This window comes from Equus asinus, chromosome 23, assembly GCF_041296235.1.
Source record: "Equus asinus isolate D_3611 breed Donkey chromosome 23, EquAss-T2T_v2, whole genome shotgun sequence".
Taxonomy (NCBI): Eukaryota; Metazoa; Chordata; class Mammalia; order Perissodactyla; family Equidae; genus Equus; species Equus asinus.
In genome coordinates, this window is record NC_091812.1 from 68,197,616 (window position 1) to 68,213,581 (window position 15,966).

The window sequence follows — 15,966 nt, forward strand, 5'->3', positions numbered from 1 at the left end:
TGCCCAGGATCCGAACCCACAAACCCTGGGTCACTGAAGTGGACCATGCAAACTTAACCACTACACCACAGGGCCAGCCCCTCAGGTGGCTTTTAAAAGAGTCTTATGGATGCTGTCATGTTCAAAAGACACCTGGCAAAACAAGTCTACCACAATCACACATTCAAATAGTTACCTTGTAGAATTTTAATTCAATGATATGACAACCAATTTCCTGTGCATACAAGGTTAGCTTCAACACCTCTTCTAGATTAACACTTACTCTTTTCTGTCATCTCAGTGCTTGTCAGGTCCTTTGTCTTCTTGGAGTAATTTCTTATCTTGATGCCAGTAAGTGTACTTAGAAATAAAATTTCTGATTCCAAATGTCCAAGATGACTTCTCAGATCTTTTGAAGATTCCCATCCTTCAGAATCTGATTGGTATATTTCTTGAAAGGATTTTCTAAAAAGCAAATATCAGAAATAATTACGCCAATGAGGAAACCACTAACAAGGATTTCACTGAATTTCTTTAAACAATTCCCATTTTGTCCTTCTTACTCTCTTCCCATTAAAACTACCTAAGATTTTTTTCTCAAAACCAATGTAGCTACTAACACAGCAATCTTTATTCTCAACACAAAATAAACCCAATCAAATTATACTACCAGATTTGTACATATTAGAAACAACTGTAAAATAAATTATAACATGAGTACTTTGCAAAATTAGAATGTCTCATATCCCAAGACATCTCAAATTATTTTAAAAGATGTCACAAAATTGAAAACAAAATAAATTAGCCAGGTTTAAATTCTAAAACAAAGTATCCCAGAGCATTTTATACTAAGAAAGAAATTCTGAGGAAATCTAAGAATGGGAGTGGGGTGGGGAGGGGAGAATTTCAAAGGAATAACAGCATTATCTCTTTAAGCAACACTGTGACCAGACATTCTTCAATGAGAACATATAACTCTATTTTCCTTGAAAAGGAGTAAAATTTCAGCTAATAATCACACTGAATGGCATTTTACTTTATGTCATCCTTTATTGCCCTTGTACGATCTGCTGTATTCTACACTGTTGACTTGTGCCATCTTTAAACATGCCTTCCTTTGATGTCGGGGCGCAATTATCTTGATTTTCACTTTACATCTTGGGTCCTCTACTGTCCCTGCTTCTTACCTCCAACCTTGGAATAAAACCCTAACACTCTTTCCTCTGCTGTCCTAAATATGCATTCTCTCATTCCAGAGGAATACTCGATGATTAATCTCAGCATTTCTGTGACAGTACCTCCTAAAGCACACCTCTAACCATTTATCTCTTCTTCCTCCAAGGCAGACTTAGCTTGATAACTCACCAAATGTTTTCCTCAAGGTAACTTTTCCTCCAAATTGTCGTACTTTCGTTAATGATAAAAGCTATCCCTTGATATCTCAAGCTCCATATCTCTGGAGTCATCCTTCGCTCTGTTACTCCCTTCGCATCTGGACCTACTGCCATCCTTTCTGCTCCTTCACATAGGTATCCTTCCTTTTCTATTCTTAATTCCACTGCATTAGCCTATCCTCTTTTGACCTCATACCATGTCTATAGGAAATAACCCAACTCTGAATTTTTTTTTTTTTTTAAAGATTGGCACCTGGGCTAACAATTGTTGCCAATCTTTTTTTTTTCCTGCTTTATCTCCCCAACTCCCCCCACACCCCGTACATAGTTGTATATCTTAGTTGCAGGTCCTTCTAGTTGTGGCTCATGGGACACCACCTCAACGTGACCTGATGAGCAGTGCCATGTCTGCGCCCAGGATCCGAACCCTGGGCCACTGCAGCAGAGCGCACAAACTTAACCACTCAGCCACGGAGCCGGCCCCCAACTCTGTATTCTTCACACTGGGGATCTAAAACTTGTATAAGTCTGTAAAAAACGTTTACAATTTTTTTTAATGCTAATTAAAATATTAACATAGGGTCTGGCCTGGTGGCATAGTGGTAACGTTCGTGTACTCTACTTCAGCAGCCCGGGGTTTGCAGGTTTGAATCCTGGGCATAGACCTACACACCACTCATCAAGCCATGCTGTGGTGGCATCCCACGTACAAATAGAGGAGGACTGGCACAGATGTTAGCTCAGCAACAATCTTCCTCAAGCAAAAAGAGGAGGATTGGCGACAGATGTTAGCTCAGGGCAAATCTTCCTCACCAAAAAAAAAAATAATAATAATAATGTAAATATATTCTATATCATCTGAGAGACTACCACATGCTCTTTTATACTTGTCATCATGGATTGATGAAAGAAATTATTTTATACATAGAAAGCTAATGAAAAAGAGAGGCAATCTTCATATATAAATGATGAGTTCCTGCCAAGTGAATATCAAATAATGTCACATCAAACTATGAATGAAAATTTCAAGGTATTGCCAATAAGCAAAGTGATAAGATAATCAGTCATCACATTAAAGGACAGACATGCAGAACTCAAAAAGAACCTGTCGCTGAAAAAGCAGAGGATGGGGAGTTATTGTTTAATGGGTACAGAGTTTCACTTTGGGGCAACAAAAAAGTTCAAGAGACGGATACTGGTGATGGTTGCATGACAAGGTGAAAGTGCTTAATGCTACTGAACTGTACACTTAAAAAGTGTACAGTGTACCAAAAAAGGGTAAGTTTTATGTTATGTATATTTTTCACACACGAAAAAAGACAACTTGAATATTCTCGTTCACAGCAGTGATTTACTTTGAGCAAAATATTATTAACCCAGGGGCTGGCCCCGTGGCCGAGTGGTTAAGTTCGCGCGCTCCGCTGCAGGCGGCCCAGTGTTTCGTTGGTTCGAATCCTGGGCGCGGACATGGCACTGCTCATAAAACCACGCTGAGGCAGCGTCCCACATGCCACAACTAGAAGGAGGACCCACAACGAAGAATATACAACTATGTACCAGGGGGCTTTGGGGAGAAAAAGGAAAAAAAAATAAAATCTTTAAAAAAAAAAAAAAAATATTATTAACCCACTTCAATTAATGATGTTAGTTTGAAAGATTTTGAGTTATGAATTTTATTGGTTTTGTAGTGTTATTTGTAAATCTGTCTTAGTAGTAAATGTTTTTGATCAAAATAGAAGTTCACAAGAAACCTTTTTCTTTTAAAACAAATCTATACAAGATTTGAGTCTAAAAGTCAATGATCTAGGTTTCTGGGAACACAGAGTAGGGAGCACCAGAAATCCGTCTCCCCACCTAGACAACAATTACACTGGCAGAAGCTGTCTAATATAACTTTTTTCTAGAGTCTGTTGAAGGTTTGCAACTTCCAGTAGAAGGCATGGAAGTAAACTGAGGTCAAGTTCGGGCAATTTCAGCTCTTACCACAGTAGCAGCTACTCATCCCCCATTCTAACAACATGGCAAGCTGCTGTGCACACATTCCTGGAGCAGCCTGCACCAGCTTAGGGGAGCCAGGGTGGGCAAAAACGACTCTCTCTCCCAAATAGTGGGAATTTGTGCTCCAACTGCAGATTGCTGCTTCTGATCACAGAGGTGCAGATTAAGGCAGGCAGACATTGTTGCTGCACCTCCTCTCATTGTTGCAGACCCCTTCTGGTCTGGCTCAATTGACTTCCAGGAGACTTAAAGAGCCGTTGCTCTTTCTCCCCCATCATTTTGGCTCTTCTCCTTGAGAAGCCAGACACTAAAGACTAGGACATTCAAAATGAAATGAATATATAGGGAAAATTAGAAAGTGACTGTGCATGCCCAAGAAAAGATTCAGAAAAGACCTGAGGAGACATTAAGTTTGCACCTCAGGCTCATGCTCAGCAGGGACAGCCTGCAACAATCAAAAATACAAAAACACAGCAAACCTAGGGGAAGGGGGGAGAATCTGATCCCAGAGTTACACATTATTAGATTCAAATCCAGTGTTCAACAAAAAGTCACAAGGCATACAAAGAAACAGGAAGGTATGTCCCATTCAGAGGAAAAAGTGATTCAACAGAATCTGTACCTGCAAAAGACTTAATGACAGATATATTAGAAATAGACAAAAACAATGGTCTTAAAGGTCCTCAAAGAAATAAAAGAAGATGCGGAGAAAGTCAACAAAACAAGCTGTAAACAAAATAGAAACATTAATAAAGAGATAGAAAACCTAAAAAGAAACTGAAAGTGGTGGAGCTGAAAAGTACAATAACTGAAATGAAGAATTCACTAGAGGGATTCAAAGGCAGATTTGAACAGGCAGAAGAAACAATCAGTGAACTTCAAGATAAGACAATGAAAATTATTGAAGCTAAGGAATGGAAAGAAAAAAGACTGAAGAAAAGCAAACAGAGCCTAAAGGATACGCAGGACACCATCAAAATGACCAAGAGACGCATCAAGGGAGACCAAAATGAGGAGAGAGAAAGGAGCAGAGAGAATATTTGAAGAAATAATGGCTGAAAACGACCCAAATTTGTTGAAAGACATGAGTATAAACATCCAAGAAACTCCAAGTAAGATGAACTTAAAAAGACTCACACTAAGACATTATCCAATTTTCAAAAGCCAAGAATAAAGAGAGATCTTGAAAGCAGGAAGAGAGGAGCAAATCATCACATAAAAGGGATTCTCAACAAGAAATGAACAGATTTATCATCAGAACTTACAGAGGCCAGAAGACAGTAGGTTGATATAGTCAAAGTGCTAAAAGAAAAAACCATCAATCAATAATCCTATACCTGGCAAAACTGTCCTTGAAAAGTAAGCAAGAAATTAAGACATTTCCAAATAAACAAAAGCTGAGGGTTTGTTACCACTAGACATACCCTGCAAGAAATGCTCAAAGGAGTCCAGTAAGGTGAAGTAAAAGGACACTAGACAGAGACTTGAAGCCATATGTCAAAATAAAGATCTCAATACAGGTAATACATGCACAACTGTAAATCTAGTATCATTGTCACAATGGTTTGTAACTGCTTTTTGCTTTCTACATGATCTAAAAGATTAACATGTAAAGAAATTATTTGTTTAAAGCTACTATACTGTAACTTTTGTTTTTAACTCTAAATCTTGTTTTCTATAAAATTTAAGAGAACAATGCATTTAAAAGAATTATTTGTTTGGTGGTACACAATGTATAAAGATCTAATTTTGTGACATCAAAAAGTGAAAAGGGTGGAGATGGAGCTATAAATAAGCCAAGGTTTTGCACATTATTGAAATTAGGCTGCTACAAATTCAAATTAGAGTGTTGTAACTTTAGGATATTAAACATAATCTCTCTAGTAGCCACAAAGAAAACAGCTATAAAATATAGATAAAAGGAAATGAGAAAGTAATTTAAACATTTCATTCCAAAAAATCAACCACCAAAAGAAGACAGAAGTGGAGGAAATGAGGGACAAAAACACTTAAGGGTATATAAAAAACAAATAGCAAAATGACAGAAGTAAGTTTCTCCTTATCAGAACTTGTGTAAATGTCAATGGCTAAACTCTCCAAACAAAAGATAAATATTGGTAGAATGGATAAAAACACATGATCCAGCCATATGCTGTCTACAAGAGAATCACTTTCGATTCAAAGACACAGATTGAATGTGAAAGAATGGAAAAAAATATCCACGCAAAAAGTAACCAAAAGAGAGCAGGAGTGGGTATACTAATAGCAGACACAACAGACTTTAAATCAAAAAAGGTTACAGGAGAAAGAAGGACATTACATATTAATGAAAGGTTCAATATAACAAGATACAAAAATTATAAACATTTATGCACTAATGACAGCTTATCAAAATATATGAGGCAAAAACTGACAGAATTGAAGGGAGAAACAGTTCTATAGTAATAGTTGGAGTTCCAGTTCAAGCCGGTTCGAATCCCAGGTGCAGACATGGTACTGCTTGGCAAGCCATGCTGTGGTAGACGGCCCACATATAAAGTGGAGGAAGAGGGTACGGATGTTAGCTCAGGGCTAATCTTCCTCAAAAAAAAAAAAAGATGATGACATAAGAGGGTCCTGAACTTACCTCCTCTCACAGACACACTGAATCTACACCTATATACAGAACAATTTCCTCTGAAAGAAATCCAAAAACTAGCTGAGCAACTCCTACACATCAGGCAAATGAGAAAAAATCCACACCAAAACAAACAGGAGAGGCTGGGACACAATCCCATCATAAACGCCACCCCCAGCGTGGTGATCCACAATCAAGAGGGAACTAACAACCCCAAGCTTCTCACTGAGGCGCAAAATGTTTGAACTCAACAGGTGGCACCCCAACTTCTAAGACTAGCATCTGTGAAACAAGCCCCCAAAACATCTAGTTTTGAAAGCCAACAGGGCTTGTGTCCATGAGACCCACAAGGCTATAGAGAACTGAGAAATAGTTCTTACAGGCCTCATGCGCACAGACTCACTCATCCCAGGGCCCAGCACAGAGGCAGCCAAAATAAAAGTGCCCAGTCTTTTTGTGAATGAGGCCTATTTCCTACCTTAAAGCTTTGACCTGAAGGGCAGGCTTCTAATTTAACACACATCTAAGAGTCTGCAATACTCTGCAAAGACAGAGGCCAGTGGGCGCCATCTTTGCATTCTCCCTCTGATTCACTCCAGATCACCATTACCTCTCAGGAAGGAGCTTGTGCACTCATCTGGCACCCTAATTTTTGCAGCTACTCCCCAAGAGACACCTCTTTTTTTCCTTTTTCTTTTTAATTTTTTATTGAGTTAATGATAGGTTATAATCTTGTGAAATTTTAGTTGTACATTATTGTCTGTCAGTCGTGTTGTAGGTGCAACCGTTCACCCTTTGTGCCCATCCCCCAACCCCCTTTCCCCTGGTAGCCAGTAATCTGTTCTCTTTGTCCACATGTTTAAATCCAAGGGACACCTCTTGATGGCCTGGCTCTGGTAACCAGCAGAACTTATGTTCACGGTTCCTGTAGGACTGCAACAAATGGAGAAATAGTTCTTAACTACCTGTCCCAGGGCACAGCGCAGAGAGAGAAGACTGAAACACAACACCAGTCTTTTGTGAAAGAGGAATATTAGCTTATTTCATAGCTGGGGTCTGAAGGGAAGGGTTCTAATTAAACATACATCTAGGCCCAACTACAATCCTCTCCAAAGACTGGGGAGGCAGGTGGGCACAATCTTCACACTCTCCCTCTGCCCAGCCCCAAGTCATTGGTGTCTCCAAGAAAGGAGCTTGTATACACATCTGGCACTCCGACTTTTGTGGCTGCTGCCCAGAGGAAACATCCCTTCATAGCCTGGTTCTGTTGGCCAGTGAGGCTTGTGTTCATGGGCTTAACAGGAAAGCAGCAAAGAAATATTTCTTACCTGGCTATCACACCAGGGCCCAGTGCACAGAGAGCAGACAGAAACACCTATCTGTGTCAGTCTTCCCCTGAAAGAGGTATATTTGCATATTTTAAAAGCTGCTGCCTGAGGATCTGATTTCCAGTTTGCCTGAATCCAGGTGCTGACTAAGATCCTCTCCTTTGGCACGCTGACAAATCTTGGCATACCCTCAAATACTAGGAGCCACTAACAATAAAGTAGGCTGCTTGGATAAACACAACCAAATGCAGCACTGAAATAATAACGTTCATCTACTAGGTGAGGCTACGCCTTTAAGACTGCAAGAGGTGGCGGTTTTATCTAATGCATAGAATCAATGTAACAGAATAGAGAGCCCAGAAATAAACCCATAGATATATGGTCAATTAACTTGACACAATGGGGCCAAGAAGATACAATGGGGAAAAACAGTCTCTTCAATAAAAGGTGCTGGGAAAACTGAACAGTCACACTTAAAAGAATGAAACTGAACCATTATCTTACACCATACACGAAAATTAACTCAAAATGGATTAAAGACTTGAATGTAAAACCCAACACCATAAAACTCTTAAAAGAAATCACAGGTGGTAAGCTCCTTGACATTGGTCATGTCAGTAATTTCTTGGATTTGACACCAAAAGCAAAGGCAACAAAATTAAAAATAAACAAGTGGGACTACATCAAACTAAAAAGGTTTTAAACAGCAAAGGAAACCATCAACAAAATGAAAAGGCAACCTATGGAATGGGCGAAAATATTTATGAATCATATATCTGATGAGGAGTTAATACCCAAAACACATAAAGAACTCATACAACTCAACAGGAAACACACATTCTGATTAAAAAAATAGGCAGAGGTTCTGAATAGACATTTTTCCAAAGACATATAGATGGCCAACAGGTACATGTAAAGGCGCTCCCCATCACTAACCATCAGGGAAATGCAAATCAAAACCAAAATGAGATGTTACCTTACACCTGTCAGAATGGCTATTACCAGAAAGACAAAAAATAACAGGGGCGGGCAAAGACGTGAAGAAAAGACAATCTTTGTGCACAAGGTAAATTGGTGCAGCCACTATGGAAAACAGTAAGAAGGTTCCTCAAAAAGAATTAAAAATAGAACTATCATATGATCCAGTGATTCCTGTTCTGGGTATTTATCCAAAGGAAACAAAAACACTAACTCAAAAAGACATATGCACCCCTGTGTTCATTGCAGCATTATTTATAATTGTGCAACCTAACTGGACATGGAAGCAACCTAACTGACCATTGATGGAGGAACAGATAAAGAAAATGTAAGTCTATATATAAAATGAAACATTATTCAGCTAGAAAAAAGAGGGATATCTTGCCATTTGCAACAACATGGATGGACCTCAAGAGCATTATGCTAAGTGAAATGTCAAAGAAAGATAAATACTGCATGATCACACTTATATGTGGAATCTGAAAAAAAAAGAAAAAGAATTTCCAGACACAGAGAATAGACTGGCGGTGGCCAGAGGTGTGGGGGTGGGTGAAATGGGTAAAGATGTTCAAAAGGTACATACTTCCAGTTATAAAATAAATAAGTCCTGAGGATGTAATGTACAGCATGGTGACTACAGTTAGTAATATACTATATTGTACATTTGAAAGTTGCTAAGAAAGTAAATCTTAGAAGTTCTCACCACAAGAAAAAAATTAGTAACTATGTATGGTGATGGATGTAAGTAGACTTACTGTGGCCATCATTTCGCAGTATATACAAATTTTGAATCATTATTTGTACACCTGAAACTAATATAATGCTATATGTCAATTATAGCTCAATAAAAAATAACAGTTGGAGACTTCAATACTTTACTCACAATAATGGATACAACAACCAGACAGAAAATAAGTAAGAAAACAGAGGACTTAACAGACCAACTAGATCTAGAGACATACACAGAACACGCTACACAACAACAAGCGAATACAAATTCTTCCCAAGTGCACAAGGGACATTTTCAAGGATAGATCATATATTGGGCAAGAAATTAAGTCTCAATGGATTTTAAAAGATAGGTATCACAGAAAGTATCTTTTCCAACTGCAATGGGATGAAGTTAGAAATCAATAACAGAAGGAAAACTGGAAAATTCACAAAATTGTGGAAATTAAACAACACACTTTTAAACAACCAATAGATGAAAGGTGAAATCACAAAGGAAAAGAGAAAACACTTAAAGATGAATGAGAATGCAAATACAACATACCAAAATTTAAGGGACAGCAAAAGTAGTACTGAGAGGGAAATTTATAGGTATAAACACTTAAATTAAAAAACAAGAAAAATCTCAAGTTAACAACCTAATGTTACAACTTAAGGAATTAGAAAAAAGAATGAACTAAACCCAAAGCTAGCAGAAAGAAGGAAATAATAAAGATTAGAGCAAAGATAAATGAAATAGACACTAGAAAAACAGAGAAAAATCAATGAAATCAAAAGTTAGTTCTTTGAAAAGATAAATAAAATTGACAAACCTTTAGCTAGATGGACTAAACGAAAGTGATGACTCAAATTACTAAAATCAGAACTGAAAGTGGGGACATTACTACTGATTCTACAAAAATAAAAAGGATTATGCAAGTACTACAGACAATTGTATGCCCATAAATTGGATAACCTACATGAAAGGGCCAAATTCCTAGAAACACAAAACTTGCTAAGACCTAATCATGAAGAAATAGAAAATCTGAATAGACCTATAACTAGTAAAGACATTGAATCAATAATCTAAAATCTCCCAACAAAGAAAAGCCCTGGACCTGATGGCTTCACAGGTGAATTCTACCAAACACTTAATCAAGAACTAATACTAATCCTTCTCAGACTTTTCGAAAAAATTGAGGAGGAGGGAAGACTTCCTAACTCATTCTATTAGGCCAGCATTACTCAACATCAAAGCCAAAGACAAAACAAGAAAAGAAAACTAGAGACCAATATTACTTACGAACGTTGATGTACAAATCCTCAACAAGGGGCCAGCCCCACGGCACAGTGGTTAAATTCAGCACACTCTGCTTCAGCAGCCTGGGTTCACAGGTTTGGATCCCAGCCACAGACCTACATCACTCATCAGCCATGCTCTGTGGCAGCGACCCACATACAAAATAGAGGAAGAATGGCACAGATGTTAGCTGAGGGCTAATTTTCCTCAAGCAAAAAAAGAGGAAGATTAGCAACAGATGTTAGCTCAGGGTGAGTCTTCCTCAGCAAAAAAAAAAAGAAAAAAGAAAAACTACCCTCAGCAAAACAGTAGGAAACCAAATTAAGCAGCATATTAAAAGGATTATACATCATGACCAAGGGGATTTATTCCTGGAATGCAAGGATGGTTCAACATATGAAAATTGATCAACGTAATACACCATATTAACAGAATGAAGGAAAAAAACACATGATCATTTCAACTGATGCAGAAAAAGCATTTAACAAAATTAACACATTTTCATGATAAAATACTCAAAAAACTAGGAATAAAAGGAAACTATCTCAACATAATAAAAGCCATATATGAAAAACTCACACCAAACATCATAGTCAATGGTGAAAGACCAAAAACTTTTCCTCTAAGATCAGGAACAAGATAAGGGTGCCCACTTTTGTCACCAAGAGAAATCCCTAAAACAATTTCCATGTCTAATGCTTTGTTTTTAAGTTGTCCTTGCTTATAGGAACTAAGGCAGAACGTTGCCAGATGGCCAAACTGCAGAACTGGTTCAAACCAGAAAGGTCCAAGATGGTGATGGGGTGCCACGTGCAAAAGGAAACTTGTGCAAAAGGTGCCATGTGCAAGAAGGGAAGATCTGCACATGCCCCAAATGACTCCTCCTCCTTCACATCCCATAAGAACCCTGGTCATCTTTCCTTCAGAGAGAAGATGTTTGAGAGCATGAGCTCTGCCTCCTCTATTTGTCAATCAATGAATAGTTTCTGCTCTGCTATTTCAAATTCAGTCTCATTCTAGTGGCACAAGCGGCTCCAGGCAAAAGGACCCTCTTGAGTGTCACCAGTCCTTTAGGGCTTGGTAACACTTTTACCACTTCAATTCAACATAGTAGTAGAAATTTCAGGTAGAGCAATTAGGCAAGAAAAAGAAATAAAAGGTACCCAAATTGGAAAGGAAGAAGTGAAAACCGACCCCGTTTGCAGATGGTATGGTCTGACATGTACAAAACCATCAAGATTCCACAAAAAAACTGTTAGAGCTGATAAATGAAATCATCAGGATACAAAGTCATAACACAAAAATCAGATGTGTTTCTATATACCAACAATAAGCAATCTGAAAAGGAAATTACAAAAACAATTCCATGTATAACAGCATCAAAGAATATATTTAGGAATTAACTTAACCAAGAAGGTAAAAGACTTGCACAATGAAAACTACAAAACATCGCTGAAAGAAATTAAAGAAGACATAAATAAATGGAAACACTTCTCATGTTCATTGACTGGAAGACTTAACATTATTAAAACGTAAACATTACCCAAAGCGATCTACAGATTCAATGCAATGTCTATTAAAATCCCAATGAGGTTTTTTACAGGAATAAAAAAACTCATCCTGGAATCTCAAGGGATCCCAAACAGCCAAAACAATCTTGAAAAGGAAGGAAACTGGAAGAGTTACACTTCCTGTTTCAAAACTTATCTCAAAGCTATGGTCATCAAAGCAGTGTGGTAGTGGCATAAAGACAGGCATATAGATTAATGGAATAGAATAGAGAACCCAGAAATAAACCCTTGCTTATAAGGTCAAATGATTTTTGACATGCCTGCCAATACCATTTAAATGCTGCTGGGAAAAGCGGATGTCCAGGGGCAAAAGAATGAAGGTGGACCCTTACCTAACATCATACACCAAAATTAACTCAAATTGGATCAAATGTCTAAACGTAAAACCTAAAACAATAAAACTCTTGGAAGAAAACATAGGACAAAAGCATCACAACATTGGATTTGGCAATGATTTCTTGGATATGACACCAAAGGCACAGGTAACAAAAAAAAAATAGACAAACTGAACTTCACTTTAATTAAAATTTAAAAAATTTTAAAATTGTACACCAAGAGACACTATCAACAGAGTAAAAAGGTAGCGTGTAGATTGGGAGAAAATACTTGCTAATCATTTATCTTGTGAAATTAGTAAAAGAAATTTCAACTAAATTGAAGTGGGAAAGGCCTGGAGGGAGGGTGCTCAGACCCTATCACACCTCGTCAGTTACTCCAACCAGAAAGAGGTGCATTTGCATCTACAACAGGAAGGCGTCTTCTACTTTACTACCCAGCAGAAAGAAGATTTCTCTGATGGCCCAGCAACAACTCAGTCAATGAGAGACTGCAGCAACCCAACCGAGGAGAAGCCTCCACACTTTGGACTCCCAGTTTCCTCCAGTGGATTCTTTGTTGATTACAGCCCATGTCAACTCCCTTTTCCTCCATAAAAGCAAGCCCCTTCCTCGGCTTCTCTGGACTTGTGCACCACAGCTTGTATATCTTGAACTGCAATTCTTTTGGTTGTTCCTGAATAAACTCATTCCGCAGATAAAACAACCAGCCAATTTACTTTTTAGGTTGACAATCTGATAAGGGATTAATATCCAAAACATATAGAGAACTCCTAAAACTAAACCATAAACAACCAATATGATTCAAAAATGGGCAAAAAACTTGTGTAGACACTTCTCCAAAGAAGATATACAAATGGCCAATAAGCACATGACAAAATGCTCAACGTCACTAATCACCAGGAAAATGCAAAACAAAATTGCAATGAGATACCACCTTACACTCATTAGGATGGCTACTATCAAAAAGCCAAAAAGCAAGCACTGGTGGGGATGTGGAAAATCTGGAACCCTTGTGGACTGTGGGGGGGAATGTAAAATGGTGTGACCATTGTGGAAAACAGTATGGGGTTCCCCCCAAAATTAAAAATAGAATTAGCATATGACCCAGCAATTCCACTTCTTGATATATATCCAGAAGAATGGAAAGCAGAGTCTCAAAGAGATATTTGTACACTCATGTTCACAGCAGCATTATTCACAATAGCTAAAACGTGAAAGAAACTGAAGCATCCACCAAAAGATGAACAGATAAGCAAAATGCGGTACAGTCATCCCTCAGTATCCAAGGGGAGTTGCTTCCACAACCCCCACCCCCGGGGAACACCACAATCTATGGACGCTCAAGTCCCTACGTAGAAAACGGCGTGGAATTTGCATAAAACCCACACACACCCTGCCGAATACTTTAAATCATCTCTAGATTACTTATAATACCTAACAACGTAAATGCTATGTAAATAGCTGTTACACTGCATTGTTGAGAGAACAATGACAAGAAAAAAAAAGTCTGTACATGTTCAGTACAGATGCAACCCTTGCAGGCCTTTCAATCCATGGCTGGTTGAATCCCCGGATGCAGAACCCACGGATGCGGAGGGCCCACTGTAAATACACACAACGGAGTATTACTCAGCCTGAAAAAGGAAGGAAACTGCAATATGCTACAACATGGATGAACCTGAAGATACTATGCTAAGTGAAACAAGCTAGGCACAAAAAGACAAATATGCAGGGTTCCATTTATATGAGGTACCTAGAGAAGTCAATTCATCGAGGCAGAAAGTAGAATGCTGGTTGCCGGTGGCTAAGGCGGGTAGGGAAGGGGAAGTCATGGTTTCACCGGCACAGAGTCGCAGTTTTACAAGATGAAAGGAGTTACGGAGATGGATGGTGGCGACAGTTGCACAACATGAATATACATAATAGCGATGACCTGTACACTTGAAACGGTTAAGACGGTAAATTCTCCGTTCCAGTCGCGTCCCGTATGACACACCGGCCCCGTAGGGGCAGACCGAACAGCGGGGGTGTGCAGGCGCTAGCCCACCCGGGTCTGCTTAAGTGCCCTCCACCACGTCCGCACGACGAGGCTCGCCGGGCCGCACAGCGCGCAGAACGTCTCCCCGCAGTGATGCGGCGCAAGTGAAACCCTGGCACGCGGTCCCACTCTTCCTTCTCCATCACGGTGGGAAGAAACCACGCTGAATCCGACACCTCGGACCAACGTCTGACGTCTGCCTTCTCCGACCGGCCGAGGGCAAGGCCGAGGGCACGCACCGTCCACGCGCAGTCCGGGCTGACGACGCCGCCTCGTGGCCGGAACAGGACCTACCTTCCCCACAGCGCCATCCGCAGCTTCTCAAACCTTCTGAGGTGCACAAAACCATCTGGGGGTCTAGCTAACAGCCGGATTCTGGCTCGGCCGGGTGGGGCAGGAGCGGCGCACGCGACCCAGCGCTTCCGACGCGCGGGGCGGCCCGGCGCCTGCACCCCGGCCCCCAGCGCTCGGGCGCGCCCTCTCCGCCCGGTCCGGGAAGCCGGGAACCTCCGTGTCCCGCGCCTGGTAGCCCAGCCCGGCCGGGGACAGGGAGGCGTCTCTGCTCCCGAGCAGCGGGCAGGTGGGGGACCGGACCCCTCGTTCGGCCGGGCGCCCGGGCTGAGGCCCGACGCCGCGCCCGCGCCGGCGCAGCCCGCTCGCGCTGCGGCCTCGGGAGCGCGCCCGAACTCCGAGCCCCGTCCGGAACCCCACGGGGCGCCGGCACCGAGCAGCGGCGCGGCCCGCCCTCCTCGGGGACGGGGCACCGAGCGGCCCTCGCGCGGCGGCCCCTCCCGCCTGCCAGCTCTCCCAGGTCTGCTGAGCGTGTTTCTATCAACCTCCGTCTTTACCTAAACTCTCTCTCAGAGGAGACTTCCTGTCACTGCCGTAAACGAACAGTCACCGTCACCTGCCGCCGGCCGGCGGCCCCACAGACGGACGCCGCGAGCCCAGCGGGACGGGAGCCGACTCGCCCGGACGGCGTCAGCAGGGCGCGACCGTGAGGGACCTCCCGTGACCGCCCCGCGACGCCGACAGAGGGACCCGGGCCCCGCCTCACGGGAGGGTCCGTGCGGGGCGCCCCCGCCCCGACCCGCCTCACGGGAAGGTCCGTGCGGGGCGCCCCCGGCCTCGCGGGAAGGTCCGTGCGGGGCGCCCCCGGCCTCGCGGGAAGGTCCGTGCGGGGCGACCCCGCCCCCGGCCTCACGGGAAGGTCCGTGCGGAGCAACCCGCCCAGGCCCCGGCCTCACGGGAAGGTCCGTGCGGAGTGCCCCCGCCCCGGCCAGAGGGCACGTACTGGCCTCGGGTAGCGTCCTCCGCGGGCGCCGGCGTCTCCTCGCACGCCCGCCTCAGGGCCGCGATCTCGGCCTGCAAGGCGCTGAGCTCAACCCGCCGGGCGTCCATGGCGCCGCGCTAACGGGCGCCGCCCGGCGCTTCAAGCCTCGCGCGCTCCTGGAGCGGACCATCGCGCGGCGCGGCGGGGGGGCGCGGAGCACGGCGGTCTGCGCACACACCCCGCGCTTGCACGGCGGCCCGGGCCCAACGCCGTCCCTGCGCACGTGGCCGCAGCTGTCCCCCCGCAGCCGTCACCGAAGCCCCCGCGCTTGGAGAGAGCAGGTCGGCGCCAGCCCGGAGCCCGAGCGCCGGCCGCGCCCCCCGCGCTGGTGGCGCCTTGGAGCAGCCCGGACGTGACGTCACGAAGAGGCGGCTCGGGACCACG

At 42.5% G+C, this 15,966-nt stretch overlaps 1 protein-coding gene across 6 annotated transcripts in view; it reads right to left on the reverse strand.

Moving 5' to 3' along the window:
- The window catches only part of CENPP (centromere protein P), a 222,577-nt gene extending 206,647 nt beyond the window's left edge, over positions 1-15,930 (reverse strand). Inside the window, exons 1-2 of one of the 6 annotated variants that reach the window (XR_011497543.1) lie at positions 15,544-15,735; positions 263-444 (exon numbers count right to left, since the gene is read on the reverse strand). Coding sequence is in view for 5 of the 6 variants with exons in the window: in XM_044756799.2 (XP_044612734.1) it covers positions 263-444; positions 15,544-15,650 (289 nt within the window). In the remaining variant the exon portion in view is untranslated. Of the gene's footprint in view, positions 1-262; positions 445-15,097; positions 15,413-15,543 lie in introns of those variants that run through there. The other 5 variants (XM_044756799.2, XM_044756800.2, XM_070495977.1 and 2 more) reach the window with 5 other exon arrangements.
- Between the last annotated feature and the right edge of the window lie 36 nt (positions 15,931-15,966).